The sequence below is a fragment of the Hypomesus nipponensis genome, chromosome 6, assembly GCF_054491055.1.
Source record: "Hypomesus nipponensis isolate SF chromosome 6, ASM5449105v1, whole genome shotgun sequence".
NCBI classification, from domain to species: domain Eukaryota; kingdom Metazoa; phylum Chordata; class Actinopteri; order Osmeriformes; family Osmeridae; genus Hypomesus; species Hypomesus nipponensis.
In genome coordinates this window covers 4,408,186-4,428,528 of record NC_140366.1, presented here as the reverse complement: position 1 = coordinate 4,428,528, position 20,343 = coordinate 4,408,186, and the positions used below count along the sequence as shown (strand labels likewise).

The window sequence follows — 20,343 nt, the reverse complement described above, 5'->3', positions numbered from 1 at the left end:
TATTTAATGTTCTTAAATATTTATTTTTGACTTCTGTGTTTGTGCTGCAGTACAAAAGTGCAATGTTGAGAAACCTTTTGTTTAGTCTTTTCATTTCCTTATTTCTTAAAGCATTTTAACTTTAGTATACATTTTTGAATTTGTAACTTTTGCACAGATATGTATGTATGAGAGTGTCTGTCTGTGTTTGAGGCCTACACTGCAGGTGTATGGACTCATCAGCTGTATCTTCTGTCTATGCCTTCAAGGCTATCAACAAGCTGGCGGAGGTCATGAACCGGAAGGAGGGGGTGCGTGGCGGTCACCGAGTCAGCAGCGTGGACACGGACGTCCACAGGAAAGAGAAGGAGAACAGGAAGCTGCAGCTGGAGCTGAGGTCGGAGCGTGAGAAACTCAACAGCACCATCATCAAATACCAGAAAGAGATCAACGACATGCAGGCGGTCGGTATTAACACACCCACCTCCAAACATGCTGTACACTTACCAATGAGTCTGTTGGCCCATGCTTTTGTTTTTAATAAGTTATTTCCACAGGTACTGACAGTATAAGTTCTAGTTATTATCTGGTGTATGCCCCTCCACATGTTTGAAAGTGAAGTTTTTATAAGTGGGTCTGTCTTTAAATTGTAAATAAACTCCAAACTCTCTTTATTGAGGTAACCCCATACCCATGCAAAAACAAATCTTTGCAAAGATGTTATTTGAGATTTTTGGTGGTAAGTCCTGGCACGTTTTGCTTCTAGTGGTCAAAAAACAGTTGATGAAATTTGCATCTCAGGTTGTGTTATTTGGTCCTGTTTGTGTAATACTTTGAGCACTTAAGGGAAGCTCCAAAATAAATTATTTACCCATTTGTTTTATATTAAGGGGCAGGTTAAAGCCTAAATTGGCAAGGTTACTTGCACTTTAAATATGTATATTACTTCCTGTGTCACATGACCCAACTTATGACCCAACGTACACCAAATGAATTGAACGACTTTGTTGAAGCAAAGTAAATTAACTTAGTTGAACGTGTGTGTGTGTTCTGTAGTTGATTTCAGATGACAGCCAGGTCCGTCTGGAGCTGCAGATGGCTCTGGACAGTAAGGACAGCGATATTGAACAGCTTCGCTGTCAGATCAGCTCTCTCAGTGTCCATTCTATGGAGTCCACCAGCATCAGCAGTGGTAACGACCTGGACATGGACGACACCTACCCAGGTAACAATGTACAAACACTTACTGTCAACATCTACAGTACACAGACACACTGCTTACTTGTGTATACATACACACACACACACACACACACATACATACTAAACATAATGATAGACAAATCCAAATCAGTTTCTTAACTCCATGATGACATACATGTCAAAACTTCAAGACCTTTTCCTTTTCTTTGGCCACCTCTTCTCTGTGCTCTTTGCACACTCCATTCACTGACTTTTGTTGTCCCTAAACCTTTCTGCTTTGACTGTTCCTTCTTCTTTTCCCCTCCACTTTGCTTTCTTCCTCCCCTCCCTCTGGGGTGGTGCAGTGCGTATCACTCACTCCCACACCTCTGAGTCCATGTCCTTCAAATACCAGCGCACCCACCAATCTGTCTGCATCGACACCCGGCCCAACCTCAGAGCCGCTCACACCCTCTTTGAATCTGACTCTGATGATGAGGAAGAGTGTGGAGGGGGTAGCCGCTTAGATCATGGTCACCTACCCTTGGCCCTCACCCATGACCAATCCCTTGAGCCTCAGCACGCAGGTGACCCAGCATGGTGGCTCAGATGCAACAGTGGAACCTATGCCCTTCGTCCCCTCTCACACTCACTTTTGCTCGCCCCCTTCGGACTGTGTGTGTGTATGTCTGTATGTGTGTGTGCATGCACGCAAATGAGTGAATTTGTGAGCTTGCAAATGCTTGTTGTTTTTGTGTGTGTTAACCCTCACACTTCAAATGTTGTATGGCATTGTTAACATGAAATGCATATGCAAAACGTACTACCTCGTCAGTGGACTATAATTGTTCTAGAGTAATATGTTGCACAATGTTCCAGAGTAATGTGTGCTTTGTGAATCCTTTCTCAGCATCAAACAGACCATCACGCTTCCTGTTTTTTTTGTGTTTTTTTTCCAGATGCCAGGTTGGAAGGCTGGCTGTCACTTCCTTCCAAGAACACCAAGAGGTTTGGCTGGGAAAGAAAGGTAACAGCAGTAACTCATAAGGCCAGAATTGCTCTTGGGTTGTCCCTGAGGTGGATGATGTGTGGGGTCGTAACACTAACAGCTCGTGTTGGTCTGTTGCTCTAAAGTACGTGGTTATGAGCAGTAGGAAGATTCTGTTCTACAACAGCGAGGTAGACCGAGAGCAGTCCAACCCCTTCTTGATCCTGGATATTGAGTGAGTCCTCTGACCCCATCATACATAAATATACACAAACACACATGTATATATGTGCACTTATGTACAGAAGGGTCAAATTCTGAGACCACGTGAAAATCTAAAAAGAATTCACATTAACCTGAAAATAATTCAGAGTACCACAGAAACATTTCAAAACATAAGAAGTTATGAAGATGAAATATTTAATGAAAGTAAAATGGAAGTATTTTGACAAGTGGTCTTGACAATTTTAGATCTCACTGCGTACATTAAGAATGCATCACACTGCTGATCCTGTGCTGTTTTAACGTTTACATTTGATCTTATTATATTTATTAATTTAGCAGATTCTTTTCTTCAAAGCAATATACAGTAAAAATAGTGCATATAGAAAATGCATTCAAAAATTAAGGTTCAAAAGTAGAAAAGTAATCCCTCACGTTCAAGTCTGAGCTGTTTGTATAGTGTGTGTGTGTGTGTACTTTCTCACACACTACTCCGTCTCTCCTCTTTTTGTACATTGTCACTACTCTATTTCTTACAGTAAGCTGTTCCATGTTCGACCAGTCACCCAAACAGATGTTTACCGTGCTGATGCTCGAGAGATACCAAGGATATTTCAGGTGGGTAAAAAATATATGGTTTAGAGAACATTCTTCGCCCAGGATCTAACGCGATCAGCATCTGCAGAACCAGCTTGTTAACACCTGATCCCATCCTCTCCACTCTCCACCCCTTCAGATCCTGTATGCCAACGAGGGTGAGAGCAAGCGGGAGCAGGAGTTAGCAGTGGAGCCCCTGCCTCCGAGTGAGCGTGCATCCTACATTGGCCACAAAGGTCACGAGTTCATCCCCACACTCTACCACTTCCCCTCCAGCTGCGAGGCATGCACACGGCCCCTCTGGAATGTCTTCAAGCCTCCGCCTGCTCTCGAGTGCCGCCGCTGCCACACCAAGTGCCACAAAGACCACCTGGACAGAAAGGAGGAGGTCATTGCCCCCTGTAAGGGTAAGTACCCACGACGCAGATAGTCCGGTGGCTTTTGACACGAGGATATGATGATTTTGAGGCATTGGCAGCAGCCAGAACATGAGTCAATTGAGTGTTCCTTTTCTTTATTAACAGAGTGACTAAGCTCAATGAGTTCTAGGTTTTGTAAGTATTAGCAATCTGCAGATTGCAACTAGGAAACTAGACCTCTGACAATAAATGACAACACAACACCAGGCTTTAGTCAATCATGTCTCTCAGCTCTGAAAGCCAGAGTTCGGTGTTGAGTGGATAGAGAAAAACCAAGATAACATACAGCCAATAGGTGTTTGTTATTATAGGCAAGCAGATACTGCACCCTAGAACAGTGACTGTCATCAGAGCACAGTAGGTTACAGTAGGAAAACATATAAATGGAATGAGAGAATATATGAATTAATAAGGTAATATCAGCTGACATACTGATTGTAATTAACATAAGCACATAGAAAATCCAATTTATTTTACAGCATGTTTTCATATGAATAATTATGTTTTGTCATGTTTCTTCTAGCATAGAGACATTATATAACACCTATCCATGCACAGTATGTAAAACCAATATTGTGGAACAGCTTTGTGAGCTTATCGTCAATGATGCAAACCTGAACCCTAAAACCTCTCTCACCGTGGCTACCTCTTCTCCTACTCTCATCCTCTCATTCCTCCTCAGTGAACTACGACATGTCAACAGCCAAACACCTCCTCCTGTTGGCGGGTTCCCAAGAGGAACAGCAGCGATGGGTCAGCCGTCTGATCAAACGCATACCTCGAAAACACCCCACCACCGTCTCGGCGGGCGGAAGATCCCCCTTGCAGCCGGCAGCCCGCTCATCTCCCCGGGTCTCACCCCGGCCCTCCCCCAGGAACTCCCCTGCCCTGTCCACCCACCGCATGGCTATCAAGTTGCAGCCCAGCCGACAACAACCTGTAGAGAAGCCCAGGTGAGGGGAAGGGCTTTGTGGTTGGTTTTCAAAGTGGGTGGTTATTTGATCTTTGTGTAGGGAGTCAGATGGCTGAGCGGTTAGGGAATCAGACTAGTAATCTGAAGGTTGCCAGATCGATTCCCGGCCGTGTAAAATGACATTGTGTCCTTGGGCAAGGCACTTCACCCTACTTGCCTCGGAATGTCCCTGTACTTACTGTAAGTCGCTCTGGATAAGAGCGTCTGCTAAATGACTAAATGTTATGTTATCCTAAGTCAAAAATGTGTTCAAAATTACCTGACAAATGTCCTTTAGGACATGAGGAGTATACAGAATGTTTTGACTACACAAGGGTTGTAATGTTGTAATTTTAACGGTAGTGACTCACCATGTTTTTCAACTCAGCACTCCAATATTGCACGTCATGGCCACGTTGATTATTCAGCGTTCACATTACATCACATCTGTTTAACACATCTGTTGACTGTAGATATCCCTCTACCTCTACCATGAAAGCTAAATACACCAAGCAGTCTGATGTATGTGGCTGAACATAAAATACATTCTCTCAGTTTCCGGGACAATGTGCTCAACATTGTATGCCGTAGACAACACAGCTTTACTAGCTGCTCCGTACTCTTAACTGCTTCCATAGAGAGCTAGTCTAACTCTGTCACCCCCCCCCCCCCCACCCAGCTGTGGCCCTATGCTCCGAATTATCCTGCACTGACAACCTCATCTCACTGACCACTCACCATTCTTGTGTTTCTGTGGCAGAAAGTAAGTAGCAGACTTCAGTTTGTCTGCCTGCCTGCTTGTCTTTCTGTTTGTCTGTCTGCCTGTTCATTTGCTGCTGTGTATTATATTTTAACCAACCAATCTTTTCCTCATCTCTTACTGTGAGCTTTAACGTCATGTTGTATGTAGTGTATACCAGTGTATTCACTGGTAAAAAAACAAACCACAATGTTTCAATCCTGCCATCAAGTTGTCTGCGCATGAACTGTGTCATCATTCCTATTAATAGTTCATTATCAGGCTCACCAGAAGCCTGATACTGAACCATTCATTTGAATCAGGTGTGTTGTAGCAGGGAAATATCTAAAACATGCAGGGCAAGGGGCATGAGGACCAGGATTGAGAACCAGTGCAGTAAATTGAGATCAGGGTGAATATGGACTGTTTCAGGTTGCTTGAGTTTGGCCTTAAGGACTGGAATTGGTCACTGGATGAGGACGATGATGACGATGTGTTTGACTTCTAAAGAAGGAAACTGAGGGTAACTCAGCAGTGCTTGCGTGATGCATAGGCCTTGAGGCCTGCATGTTTGAGTTGCTTGGATAGTATAACCTCTTGAAATGATCTACAATCTTGTAATGTGCAAAGTTTTTGTGGTTTTGTGGTTTGAAACTCAAACTTGAAACTTCCACTTCTCTTCCAACCAAACAAGAAGAGTCAATACTGAGGTAAAGACACATGGTACTTGAAGTTTGACAAAAGGATGTTAACTGGTCTGTTGCAGCTAATATATTGCATGTAGTGAGAGAGTGCAAAAGATGCAAGGAAAAAAAAGTGTTATGTTAAAAAATATATATATATATATATATACACGCACACAAGTCAGGGTATAGACTAAGAACAGATCAGATAACCATTGACTTTTGTTATAATTATTATTATTTTTTTTTTATCTTCACAGCTAACCTGGTTTACACGGAGGAGTGCTACGTCCTGTCACATGGATATTGTCACTTCAAAATGCCTGAAATGGACATTTCAACCAAATATTGTGCATTATAGAAAGTCCAATATAAATTGTGAAAATTATATTTATACTGCTAGGCTTATTGTCTTCATGTTTGGCTACAAACCAAAATATTTTATCTACCTGCCCTTCTTTAAGTGTCATTTGGTGGTTTGTAAAGTATTGGCAAAGTTAATGAGAGTTTGTACATAACAGAGTGAATGGTCTATAAGGTTTATTGCCGCAGAGATTATCCTCAAGCATGTCTCCTTTCATGTGATCGTTTTATTTTTCTAAAGACAAAATATTACTTTCTTCATATTCCGTACATCACAGGACCTGCAAAATGGATGAAAGTACAATTTTGTTGTTTTCAGCTGTCAGAATTCTATGTCTACACAATACATATTTTTGCTGTTATTTAGAAATGTGTTCATTTAACAGGGAAATGTGAAAAGAAACACTTTTTGCCGTGTACACAGCCAGACAAAGAACTGAGTATGTTATGTATAACTATCTGTCCACTACCTATCATGTTTGAAAAAAGATGAATAAATGTGGAAGGTTTTATTGTGCATTCATAAAATTATAGTTTTGCTCAAATCTTTTGATTGCATGTTTGCTTGTTTTGTATTAGCTCTTAACCCAAGATGTTGTACGACTGAGACAAGTTGAGACCTTTTCTATGTACTGTAGGTTACCAGGCCCACGGTCAGCTTTTATGTGTGGAGATAACACTGGTACCCATCAGGGCTGCGTTTCCCTAAAGCGTCGTTAGCCTAAATTGATCGTAGAATCCATCGTAGGACAAATCTTAGTTTTACGGGCTGTTCCCAAAGACATCGTAGCTAAAGTGTCTCTTGAAAATGTGTAACTCTTGAAAGCGCATAGATTAGCCTACTTCTTTACAAGCATGTTTGGGACACGCACGTAAGAAAATATCGATCGTTTAGTTTTTTGCTCGATAGTTGTTACGATCCATCGTTATCGGGAAACGCAGCCCAGTGCTATTACCACCAGCAAAACCACCCAGTAGAACCATAGACTGACACCGACATGTAAGACTTTTGATGCCTTTGATGGTGTACACGTTGTTGGTTGACTAACATTGTTCTTCTGGATCTCATCAATCCTCCCAGCTAACACACAACGTTGCGGCAACGTTGCCAGTAAGTGCTCAGTTGGTAACCCGCTATGGGGTGCGGAAAGGGACATGGAGAACCTGCCTAGGGAGACGTCTTGTGACGTCTACTTCTGGATAAGTTGCATACGTCGTCGCCACTACTTCTGGATAAGTAGGCTACGTCGTTGCCATACTTTTAAGTAGCCTACATTTTAGAGTAAATTTATAGTTATAACGTTTATGACAGTTCATCATTTTGGAGATTTAATAGGAGCAAAGGCAATGTCATAAGATGACTTTAGTCTATGATTCACTAGAACATTTGTTGTCTAGCCCTTCAATCTCAGCAAAATGTAGGCTAATTATTTGTCTAAGGATTCCACACACGTACTTATCAGACAGAAGTTGTGCTATATGCTATCCCGTCATTAAAAACGTTTTCTAAAACTGGTTTTCCCCATTTTTGATTGTGATTGGCTATATCGCATTCCATCCCGTTGTAAAATCCAGCATAACCTCACAGGTTGTCCTCATAACATTCTTTAACATTCCATATTACTGCGCATCGGATATTTCAAATTGAAAAAAACGGCAAAGATGTCCATCTGGCTGTTGCGTGGCAACAATTTATGTGGGAACTAAACTTTGTAGGAGCGGAAGAATGACGGTTTATTATTAAACTATTTTGTTTCTAATTGGTTTTATTGATGAAACCATATCAAATATTTGTAGTAACAGTTTTAGAAAAGCAATAAGCCCCGCGAGTCCGTGGTTTACGCTGATTTTGGAACAGGTAAGGGGGTTTTCTAGCCTGGCTGCCAGCCCAACTTCGCCCCGCCCACAAATAATTTGGTCGGGATGTTGGGTCCAGAGGGTCTCGTCTTGGGAACAACTATATAAAACTAGGATCTGGGCGGACCAGGGTGGGCTTTATACGATGATGGACAGATGATCATCAGTAACTTAATCAACTACGTCACGAAAGAGCCCTTAGGTTGAATTTGTTTTCAACAAACAACATAATACGTTGCTCTGATTGGTTGTAGGTCTATCCAATTGAGCGAAGAGGCATTTGTTTTACAAGTTCGGTTGAAACACGCACCAGTCACAGCCCAACAGAGAGTTTTCAGACTCATATTCTGACTAGAATTATGAGTGACAACGTCAGGCTAGGGGTTTTCGGCACTCCGCTTAGTGTCGTGCCTAACAACTCCCCATACCTGTTCTAAAATCAGCGTAAACCACGGCCTCTTGGGGCTTATTGCTTAATTATAGAGTTTTCACCGACGTCACGTTCTGGGTGGTAACCCGGATGCGCGGCCATTGTGGAGGCACTCGTGTAAATAACTGAACGGACTACAGTGGAGTATTAAGCGCTTTGGATACTTTAAGTGAATGTAGCCATGTCCAAACAACCGAAAAGCTCATCAAAACGCATCCAAGATGCAAAAGCATTTAGGGAAGGTCTTGCACCACAAGAAAATGTGCAATATTTCTAGAAATTACGATTTATTAGCGGTATAGATCCCTACGAGTTAGCGTTAGCTCCCTCTTGGATCCGTGACAACCCGGTAATTCTTCCTTCAGTTGCATATCCCGATATAGTCAACTACCTGGTTTTCTCGCCGAGCCCATACACAGCGGAAGACCTTAAATCCTACAAAGGTTTGGAGGCCTATAACCAGATGGTGTGTGGATGGGTGAGGGAGACGCAGTACCAAGTTATCAATGACCGTTGTGTTGTGAAGGCCAAAGTAAGTAATGCAATAACGTCTTTAACCAACCTAACCTTAACTGTATGATATCATTGCAATACTCGAGGTGTAGCCAAGTAACTCAATCGTGGTTTTTTTCCCCTGATAGATCTTGGTTGAGCATTGCCAACCACAAGCGCCTCCTTTACTTTGATCATCTTTGACACTCCTCTCCCTGGTTCTTAATAACTTTTTGAAGTCGATAATATTGCAAATGTTTTTCTTGATCTGTCCTATTGGTAAAACTTGAAACACGGCAATAATTAACCATTTTCCTTGACGACGTTCGGTATATACTTCAGTGCCTGTGCTTTGTTGTGATGCAGAGTGCCTCCAATATGGCGACTTCCTGTCTGATGACGCGCCGTGAAAACCCTCTATAGTCGGTTGACTGATTGCGTTGTTGTATCCAGTCAAACATCATAAACATTCAATGGTGTAGCTCTAGCCAGTTATCCTGGCAAAACATGTAGCATAATGTTCTTTATTTATTCCATTTACTCCATTCCAAAATGCCAGTCTCCCCTCATTAGGCTGTCGCACAACCTACCCACTCTACCACTTTAACTAACACATTTTCTGCGGGAAACCCTGTGATTCTTAAAGAAAAGAGCAGAAATAGCACGTCAATAAGGCCCTTTCATTTTTGTTATAAGTATAGTGTTGACTTTAATAAAATGTATTTCAGATCACAATGGCAAAGGCGAAAAAGACAGAAATAGATCATCAGACACAGAGAGAAAGGCAGGCAAGGATAAGACAAGGAAACTAAATCAGTGGAAGCAGGACAGGATGAAAGGAGCAATAGAGGAGTACAGGCAGTTCGTTGACGATGGTGGGGTCCCTAACATGAGACTGCTTGCTAGGGCATGGAACGTACCCAAGTCTACTCTCCAGCGCAGGGTAAAAGGTAATGGTCACTCTGAGCATACAATAGGCAATAAGCCAATCATCAGCAGTGAGGATGAGGTAGAGCTTGAGGAGATGATAATCTTATTAGGAAAACAAGGATTTCCCCTGAGAATGGGTGATATACAGCAACTGGCCTACCAGTTTGCCACCAAGAAGGGAATCGGGGGATTCAGTACAGTACAGGAAAAGGCTAGTTACAAACGGTTTGGGTTTTTTTTGAGACACAACCGGAATCTCCGGATCAGGAAACCCGAGGTCTCTCAGCCAATAGAGCTGCTGGATTCAACCCCATTGTTGTAAATACATGTTTCAAGAAATATCAGGACACAATTGAAAGACTGGGGTTGGAGAATGTCCCAGATCATATCTAGAATTGGGATGAGACTGGGCTCCAAGATCACTTCCTCTCTACCAGGGTGGTTGCTGAGGTTGGGTCAACCTTGTTTTGAAATCACTGCTGGGGAGAAAGGAGAAACGTCAACCTGCCTTTCCAGCATCAACGCTGGTGGTGGGTATGGGCCAAACCTGATTATCTTCAAGGGAAAGAGAATGAAGGCAGAATGGGTCTTTGGGGCTCCCGAGAATACCTTCCTCAGGATTTCAGATAACGGGTGGATAAACACTGAATTATTCACTGACGGGTGGATAAACACTGAATTATTCACTGAATGGGGGAAGTTTTTTCTCCAAAGCCTGCCCAAAGATGATCCACGACCCCATTTGCTCCTTGGTGATGGCCACTCCTCCCATGTGTACAACATTGAATTTCTGAATTGGACGAAAGACAACAATGTATGTGTTTAGCCTTCCCCCTCACACTACACCAGGGGTCGGCAACCTGCGGTTCCGGAGCCGTTTAACAAAAGCTTCTGAAGGCAAGACTAAGATTATTTAAATATATATCATGTCCTATTGTGGTTAACAGTTTAAGTATTCGTCTTCGTCTTTGTTCCAGATAGACATGTCAACAATCTATGCTCGCGCTTAACATAATATATTTGCCATCATGTCATGAACGTTTTTACGAAAAATCGAATCTGTTTTAAATTAACGGGAATAAACTATATTAACAACATTTCATGTATGCGTGACAACGATTTGCTAAACTTGCTACAACAAAGCAGGCAACTCAAGCCATTTCTCCCTGTGCTCATTCAATAAAAGTCTATGGCTCATTCAGCTCAATGTTAATCGGCTATCGGCCAATGTGAACTTTTGTGCTCATGCCCTGTTAGTATCCGCGAGCACATTTGCAGGCAACTTTTATTGACGTAGGCAAATAAATGGGGTTCCAGTTTAAACATTTTGGATTGGTTTCACACTTAGCAAAAATCTGGAAAAATTATTCTATGAAAAAGCTATGTATGAGCCAGATTCGAAAATCGAACACAAATTATTGGGGGAGATAGTTTTGTAAATGTTGACTGGAGTTAATAGAATAAAAACGACCGGAAGAGTTGGAAACTTCACCCTAAAAGCAATACCACCTACATCCACCGGGGCCGTTGCTTCAAGCCGAGGGGCTTGCAAGGAAGCAAGGGCGTAACCACGCATTCTTTGGGGGGGTTGTGTCCCCCCAATATACAGCAGAAAATATGTAAAATATATGTTCTCTTTTTATGAATCCAGTCAATGGATCAGTCTTATGTCTTATTTATTTTCAATGTATTTCCGTTTGTTAAGAAAAACAAGTGTGTGAATCCCCCCCTCCTAAATTGTACACTTCTGTCATCCACCTTGCGTCGTTCTGCGTTGTCATGGTTACCTAAAACTTTTTTGTCAGTCAGTTGAGCGCAAAGAAAGTAACGTTAGTTAACTTGTTGGAGAGGACGTAGAGTAGGCTTATTAAGGATTTGAGGTTAGCGAAAAAACTTGACCAGCAGCCAAGTATATGCGTTTTTCAGACAGTAAGTAACTTGATACCTAGCTAAATGTGTAAGCAAGTAAAACCAGTAGCCTCATAAAAGCATGTCGCTGTTTTTCTGATAAAATGTCATGTGATCACAATGCAGGCACTGCAATGCACTGTCTCAGAGAAATGTCACTCTTCCTTTAAATGTGAATTCAAATGGTCAATGTACTCCTTTAAAATATGTTCTAAATGTGCACATTTTCCTAGGCCTATATAAATTGTAGGCAATGCACATAACAACAACAAAAACAAGTGCAAACTCGTCACTTTTTGGCGAAATTTGCTGTTTTTGATCCAAAATAGGTCATTTATGTGATTTGTGTAGATCTGCAATAAAAAAATGGGTTCCTCCAAGTAGCCTATTCTGCGAACGCCAACTGTCATGAATATTTTTTTCCAAGCTTGTTGTTTGGCCAACCAATATGTCAACATGACATACGCTTTTCATTTCGAGTCTTCGGATCTGTAACTCCCAGAGCCCCAAACATGACTTCCGAAATTTGTGGTCAGGAAATTCTAATTTGTGGCCACGAAATGCAATTTTGGGGATAACGACGTAGCCTAACTATATTGCGGGCAGTTCTGCTATACCTGTGTGGGGCTACCCAGAGCATGCTAAAGGTGCAGTCATGGACAGAGATGATTGTATTGAATTATAGGCTGGTGAATGACCGTGGGAAAGTTAATTTGAAGTTGGATTTCAACAGATATTCGGACGCCCAGTATTTTGTTATTTTAACCGGTGTTAGCACCGCTACGACCGGTGTTACAAGCCAACTGGTTTTCAAGCCAACTGGTTTCCTACGCGTGCACGTGCTGTGTTCCCTACACATCTGCGGCGGTTGTCTGTCTCGGTCACCAGATTCGTCACACATTCACAAACATATTACTGGATTTCTTTAAGCTACATTTCATATCCATGGCGGCAATCATGACTGTATAAGTGAGCACTACATCCCAACGACGTATAAAGAAACACATTTAAGAAAATATATTTATAAAAGATAGCAACGACCTGGATTCGATTCCCGTTGGTGGCTTATCCTATAGAGCCAACGAAGAATTAAGTATGTGGAGTCATTTAGGGTATTACTCATGACGTCACATCGCGTCGGTGTCCAAGACACCTTTTGGTCTAGGTGAGCTGAGACAACTGGTTTCCTCGGGCGGATCATAAAGCACTTCCAAACATATTTAGCGAGGCTTTTTACCGAGGCTGCGACCAGACACCATTGACGCTTTTTACGAAAACAAATGTGCGTTTTGTGTGACCAATAAACAGTAATGATCGTACTGTGAAAGGATACTACAAACATTGTGAACACGTTAGCCACAGGACGAGTGAAATACTAGTAATGTTGTACCCATAAACAATGGGAAGCAACTTTTGGAGACCTCCAAGCCACGCGATCATGACTGTAGAAGTGAGCACTACATCACAACCATGTATAAAGAAACACATTTAAGAAAATACATTTTTAGAAAGATCGCAATGACCTGGATTCGAACCCTGTCGACCAAAATGGTAATTATAAGCAGGTCGGTGGCTTGTACTGTGGAGCCAACAAATATTGGAGCATGTCAAGTCATATAGGCTAATACCCATCACTTCACATCGCGTCTGTGTCCAAGACACCTTTAGGTTTAGGTGAGCTGAGACAACTGGTTTCCTCAGGCGAATATTACAGTAAAACACTTCCAAACATATTTAGCAGTTTCTTTCAAATATGTTCAGATTTTAATAATATAAAAACAATGATAAACTGTATTTAGCAGGCTGGAACCAGGACGCAACAGGTTGGGAGGGGGCTGTAGTCAGTGACAGCATATGGTCTGTCTTCTCTGAGTCGGAGAGCAATTTAAGGGGTTGCCCAGTCACACTCAACAAGTAAACGCCAACAAGCTCACCTATGAAAAAGATCAGACAGACACAAACACCATTTTCTGTAGTTAGATAATAATAAAATACACATTATTGAAGGATAACTTACTTTGACAGGCTGTGTACTTTGTCGACACATCCAATGTCATGTGCACTTGTTCCGGGGGAGTACAACGGTACTTAAGAATTCATTGCTGGATCCAATGTTGTTTCCTCCAGGATCACAATGACTCTTGCTTAGTGGTAACTGATTTAAATTATTGTATTCGCTGTGAAATATTTGAAACTGTTGTTTGCTTTTCTACAGGCACACTCTTGCACTTTTTGCGTGTTTTTTTCTTGTTGTTTAATTGTAACTTGTTTAACTGCATGCTCTAATGGTTCTTCCCTTAGGCACTTATTGTAGTTGTTCACAATGTATGCTCCATGTTTTGGGGCTATCTTGTTGATATGATCAGTGACCTATGCACTTTTGCAAAGCTCCCTCTTGGAAGTTGCTTTGGATAAAAGCGTCTGCTAAATCAATAAATAAAAATTCAATTGTAAATGTGGCAGCAATCAATAAATAAAAATATAACATGACGGGCAAGACAAATCAAAGAAAACATGCTGGACAGCCGAAGTCCTGCTCCACAGGCGGTTTTCCAATGCACACCCAGTGGAACCACAACTGACATTTTGTACATTGGATCTGAGGAGAAGCATGCCTGTAGATTACTATATTATATCTAAAACATTATATACCTGTTAGTTTAATCTTACCCAGTCATCATGGCCATCGCTTTGTCTCCCTGGACTTGATTTGCCGCATGCCCTGCATAGTTCTGACTGGTTTTCTAACATATACACAAGTGTCATCAATATTTTTATGATTAAATGATGACAAAACATTTACATTAAAAAAGACAAACCTGAATCAGTGACCAGTTTGGAAGCTATTTCTCTTCTTAACTGAATGATGGCCGCCTCATCAGTGGGAAAATCCAGCATCCCACCAGTCAGTATTAGCTCTGCAAACTACACAAGATATGTTTATTCATCAACATTCAGTGTGCGACAAAATGTCAGCTGCACTCTTACCTTGCAGACAAAAACCCCACAGGATATTGAGTCTGGCTGTTTTGGATGGTTTATTTTCAAAGAAGTCCACCGAGAAATTTTAACATTCCTGTGTCTCATGAAGCTCTTGATCTATTTGTAACAAATCATATTTTATGACATATCAGCTGATGCAAAACTTGCATCGTCATGTCCTTGCATTTCTTCTGCAGAGCAGGGGTTTCCCCTAGAGAGTCTGCTTTGGATAAATGACCTTCAAAATACAATAAAAGAGGATTCATGATCACATTCAATCATCATGCTAGATTACTACACACAGAAGTTTGGACAAACATTGTCCTCAAATTCTTTATGGTGGTCTACTAACCACAAGTCTCCAGTGCCGTTGGTCACAAACTGGTCCAATGATTATGTCAAAGGCAATTGGGTCCAGCTGAGAACATACACAATTAAAAATGCGACTTGTATCTTTAATCCTATCTGAACTTATTTCAAAATGTGTTACCTTTTTTAACCCTTTGAACGACCTTTGCCACATGGCGGTCATTTGGAACGAGTCCACCTGGAACACCTTCCTCTCCAGTGCATGGCTGGTGATTATTGAATGAATGAATACATTCAAAACCTTAGGGGATAATTGTGTGTTATTTAAAAAAAGAATTGCCAGAAAAAAACAACAAACAAAAAGACTGCATGTTTTTAAATGCCTGTCATTCACTCTCTAGATCCCTTGCGGGAGCCAAATTTTCTGTCGCTGGCAAAACATTTAAATGGCCCCACTTTGCTCCACAGCACCCCTCTGAGCTTCCCGGCCCATATGTCAGCTATTACTGAGATCAGATGACAGAGTTGTTAACCGATACCTCATCTGTGATTTGATGTGATTTGAGTATCCAGTTCCAAAATCTCACCAGCATTAAATTGTCTTTGTATTGACATCTACAGTATACTTACATTCCTCTGTGGAGGCAGGTGCGGTCAAGGTGTCAGATGGTGCACCTTTGGCAGGAGACTTCAAGGGGCTGTGCTGCTGTGTTGGAGGTGCGATGGGGCTGTGCTGCTGCATTTGAGGTGTGGAAGTCAACCATTTTGCAGGGATCTTCTCTTGGGGTTCCACATATTGCTTTACATGATCAATGTTTATTTTCGAAACAGTGGATCCTTTGGCACTTTTCAGGTCTGCACTTTTCCCATCGATGTTGCTAATTACTTACGGGCCCAACCACTCAGCCTCTACATTCCCGCCTTTCCGTTGCTCCTCCCTTATGTTTTTGCGCAACACTTTGTCTCCGACCATAAAGTTGTCATTGTCCCCCTTAGCCAATTTTCTTTTTTTCACCCGTTCTTGTCCCTTTCTGATGTTTTCCACCACTTTTGTATACACATCAGGTAGGTTTTGGGTGAGCCTGCTCACATCCTCATTATTTGCAAGGGCAGTAATGTGGTCCTCATTTATCTGTAACATTGGTGTAGAAAATGAAACAAATTATGGCATAGACAAATGCATACTGAGTGCAGGAAGAGACAATCATACCTGCCACTTGATGGGAATTTCAGAGGGGTAATGGGCCTCCCTCCCATACATCAGGTAGTATGGGCTGTATATAGTGGTTAACTGCATTTTGGTTCTTAGGCCAAAAACAGTCGACCGGATGTAAATATCCCAGTTACTGGGGTGGTCCTGCACCATTTTTTTTTAACCCTTGAATTGAAAAAAGGAAATCAGTCATTCCCCATATGTTATCAGAATACATTTAGTGAAAAAAGTGTATATTTTTTTACCCTTGAATGGTGCCATTGAGTTTTTCCACTAAGCCATTCGTTTGTGGGTGGTAGGGCGCACAGAGGCTTCTGGCTATCCCTAGCTTCTCACACAAGTCATGGTTGATCTAGAATATTCATTGAGAGTATAATTAATTTTGAATACCATGGTGAATTTTCCATTGATGTGACCAAAAAGACAGGAATACTACTATGGACCTACTTTATTGACAAATTCTTTGCCACGGTCAGTTAGGATTCTTTTAGGTGCACCATATTTATAGAAGAAATCCATAACACATTCTGCAACCTCTTCAGCCGTTTTAGTTTTGAGAGGATACACTTCAACCCACTTCGTGAAATCGTCCACCATCACGCAGATGTAGACATAGCCCTTCTCTGTGGACTTGAGCTTGCCCACCAAGTCCATCCCAACCAATTCAAAGGGCTCAGTCACCTTTAGAATGCAGACCAAAGCTAAACACTAACAATACTTCCATTTAACATGTTAAATTGATTCTATTACCTCTATGGGTTTGTATTGTATCTTTTCCTTGATGGAGCTCTTCTTTTTTTTGGCATGCAACACACTGGGCAATCTAAGAAAGTGAAAACATGTGCAACACTTTAATATTGAATATGTAAATAATAAGCTCACCATAAAAATGGAGCAATAAAACACTTACCCATTTTTGTATGTCTGCCTTCATACCAGGCCAGTAGTACCTCTGTAAAATGGCATCTAGCGTTTTGTCGATGCCACAGTGAGCCCCAATTGCACTGTCATGAAACACGCAGAAAATTGCATTGGCTTCCTCCGGTGTAAGCACAACCTTTGAGAAATGGTGTCTCTGCTCATCCTGCCTGCGTCTGCACATGTAGTACAGTTGGCCATCTAGGAATTACATTGTCAACATTTGAAACTAGGAAATGCTTATTTTGCTTAATGTTTAGAAATGCTGAAATATTAAATACAAAATCTGTAAATACTGAAAAGGGAAACTACTATTTAACTGAACATCTAAACAAAAATCCTTGTTATTTTAAGGATGATCGAAAACATTTGAATATTTGCAATAATCTAAGAGATGATTTGAGAGCGAGCAAGAGCAACATACCTCAATTATTATACACACTTGTTTGGGAAAAGATAGTAGTGACTTAACTATCAGTTGGTAACTCCGTGCCCGTCTTTTCAACACATACCGTTCTTTATTGGTGAAATGTGGTGTATTTTGCTTGTAGGCAAGCAATTCTTCCACCTTTCGGGGATCCATATTTCTTTCTTTCGTTCTTTCTTTGGTCCTTGGCGAAATAACCTATTTCTACAAACGAAGTGTCGCATTAGCTGCCACATTTTACTTTACGTTAATTGCATGATTGTTAATTGTCAATTAAAGGCGTAGTTTCTGTAATACCTTTATTTAATGTTTTTTTTATTTGATTTATATTATTAAAATCTGAACATATTTGAAAGAAACTGCTAAATATGTTTGGAAGCAGTGTTAATTTCGTCGACGAAAACTATGACAAAAAATGTTCGTTAACGACCTTTTTCCCCCTGACTAAAACGAGACTAAAACGTGACGAAAACGGATCTCTGAAAATAAAAACTATGACTAAATATATTATAACTTTAGTTAACGAGACGAGACGGAAATGTTGGTAGTTGACAAAGTCACAACACTTTTTTTCCCAATGTTTTTATATTTAGATAGATTCCTTCTCTCTGTTTTACTAAGCGCGCTCTCATCTCTACTGCTGTCAGTGGCCGATTCTCGTGAAGTCTCTCGGCCAAGTTTCGCGAGTGTTATCGACCCATGCAATTGGCAAGATATGTCGTGCACGGTGCTGCTATAACGTACACAGGCAGCACGGCTGATTTAGGTAGTCACCTGAAGAGGCTACATGGTATTTGTGTGGAGACGTCTGCCTCCCCTCGGATTCAGCTATGGCTACAGTTAGTGGCTAGCTCCACCGGTACCCTTAGCAAGAATAGGAAGCTATTCTCCGACAAAACAAATCCCTGTTGTGTACGACAAAGTAAGACGAGAGATGGCTGAGTCATTGAGAAAAACCTGAAAGTAAGACATGAGTTCAATTTAGTGTGTGGTGTTAAATGAGTGTTTACAGCAGGGACGTCGTTAGGCCTATTTTAGGGGCCCCCCAAATCATTTGGCATTATTGGCTTAATTTTTAAAAATAATAATAATTAAACTATTGTTTCTCACACGGACAAGTTATTTATAACTCTAACAAATTATAATCCAATAGCCTGTCATCATACTTTTCGATACAAACCCCGGGCACTAGTACCGACTCAACGTCAACAGCCAGTATTATAGCCAAGGAGTTCAAAGTAAATGATGCACGGAGTGAAATTGTAAGTACAAGGAGTTACAGAATGTGGCTATCTGTAGTTGTTAACGAGTGTTACCTGCTTTAGGTTTACTTGATATGAGGCAAATGAAAGCGAATATTGTAGTGGGCTATGTTAAAACTAAGCTAGCTTACTACTTTGTTAGAAACTGTCCCCAGTTAGCAAGAGTGTAAACAAGCGAATTCGAAATACAAGAAATAACTACCAACATCTCTCTATTCTTTGCATTGATATATCTCTCTAGTATTTCAAAACAATATTATCAGTCCCTATAGAATGTTGTTATTTATAATCAGTTAATGCTAGTGAAAACTAAATGTCATAGTATCACTCATAACGCTATTGTGCCGGTATATCATCCAATTCATTGACAAGATGGATATAAGAACATTTTTTAGGAGAGGTGGCAGCTCCACCCAGTCAGATGAGAGAGAGAAGCAGGAGATTGACAGGGCTGAAGGAGCCGGTGTGACGGAGGTTAGCGGTCTACAGGTCTAGAAGAAAATGAATTGAGTTTTTTTTATTTTCTTCTACTGTGGTAGAAATGTATAGGCATTTGTTGTCAGGCCTAGGCTACTTCAAGGCATAGCCTAAACTAGATTATTACATGATATTTTTTTGCCAAGTCATAAAATTGGCTTCTAGATTTCGATCAGTTATGTTTCAATGTTTGAACTTATCTTAAAGGTGACATGACATGAAAACGTCATTTTATGAGGTTATTTAACATTAATATGAGTTCCCCTAGCCTGCCTTTGGTCCCCCAGTGGCTAGAATTTTCGATAGGTCTAAACAAAGCCCTTGGTGTTCTTCTCCGCCTTTGACAAAATGAAGGCTCAAACGCTCTGTTTAAAAATCTCCTCCACGTGACGTAGATACGAGAAAGGTTACCTCCCCTCTCTCTGCTTTGCCCGCCCAGATCATCTGGCCCGCCCATGAGAAACTGAGCTACCACCGTGCAAGGGCAAGTGCGATATCGGTTTTTCCTGGAGAGACATCATGGGGAGCAAACAAACAAAGCACAACAGTTGCTCAGTGCTTGGATGTACAAATGCAAGCACAAATCTTTATTTAATTCCTTCATCCGAGCCTCTGCACAACCAATATCTCAATTTTATTTTCGCTGGAAATGCTCCGACACAACTTCCCAAAGTTTTGCATGTCTGCGCCAAACATTTCATCCAGGCATGCAGCCTTAAATCTCAGAACTTCTTAAGTGAATCACACTTAGATGAGCTTGCCAAGCACTATAGCATCAATCTGAAAAAAGAGGATTTAAAAAAATAATAATTGCCGCACACAAACATGCCACTCCTCTTGGGGCAAAGCCCCCCCTTTCTTTGAATCCTAGAAACGCCACTGGTTTACAGCAGCTTGTGACTGCCAGTAATAGTGTATGTAAAATGTAACCATTTTTTACATTCAGAGAACACATAGCCTACAACAGGAAAGAAGGACTAGTTTAAGGCAAGGTCCAGGTCTGATGTTATGTAT

The 20,343-nt window shown here is 41.2% G+C and overlaps 1 protein-coding gene and 1 long non-coding RNA gene across 17 annotated transcripts in view; one reads left to right on the top strand and one right to left on the bottom strand.

The window, feature by feature from the left end:
• Positions 1-7,640, top strand: part of LOC146286465 (rho-associated protein kinase 2-like) — a 32,526-nt gene extending 24,886 nt beyond the window's left edge. For 2 of the 7 annotated variants that reach the window (XM_084700864.1, XM_084700863.1), the window contains exons 25-34: positions 249-443; positions 1,036-1,204; positions 1,527-1,748; positions 2,121-2,188; positions 2,296-2,384; positions 2,911-2,989; positions 3,108-3,375; positions 4,070-4,340; positions 5,511-5,601; positions 6,022-7,640. In XM_084700864.1, coding sequence (XP_084556990.1) covers positions 249-443; positions 1,036-1,204; positions 1,527-1,748; positions 2,121-2,188; positions 2,296-2,384; positions 2,911-2,989; positions 3,108-3,375; positions 4,070-4,340; positions 5,511-5,586 — 1,437 coding nt within the window. In that variant the 3' untranslated portion in view covers positions 5,587-5,601; positions 6,022-7,640. Of the gene's footprint in view, positions 1-248; positions 444-1,035; positions 1,205-1,526; positions 1,749-2,120; positions 2,189-2,295; positions 2,385-2,910; positions 2,990-3,107; positions 3,376-4,069; positions 4,345-5,018; positions 5,103-5,510; positions 5,602-6,021 lie in introns of those variants that run through there. The other 5 variants (XR_014758555.1, XR_014758556.1, XM_084700866.1 and 2 more) reach the window with 5 other exon arrangements.
• A 5,844-nt stretch (positions 7,641-13,484) lies between these two features.
• LOC146286464 (uncharacterized) lies at positions 13,485-19,837 on the bottom strand. 10 transcript variants are annotated; one of them, XR_014758390.1, is made up of 10 exons: positions 17,156-19,837; positions 16,996-17,068; positions 16,491-16,597; positions 16,243-16,410; positions 15,663-16,164; positions 15,214-15,333; positions 15,076-15,141; positions 14,730-14,961; positions 14,561-14,666; positions 13,485-14,485 (listed from the first exon to the last, which is right to left on the bottom strand). It is a non-coding gene; the product is annotated as an uncharacterized LOC146286464 (long non-coding RNA). The 10 variants fall into 10 exon arrangements; XR_014758388.1 differs by having other exon boundaries at positions 13,485-13,675; positions 13,759-14,961; XR_014758384.1 differs by having other exon boundaries at positions 14,561-14,961.
• Between the last annotated feature and the right edge of the window lie 506 nt (positions 19,838-20,343).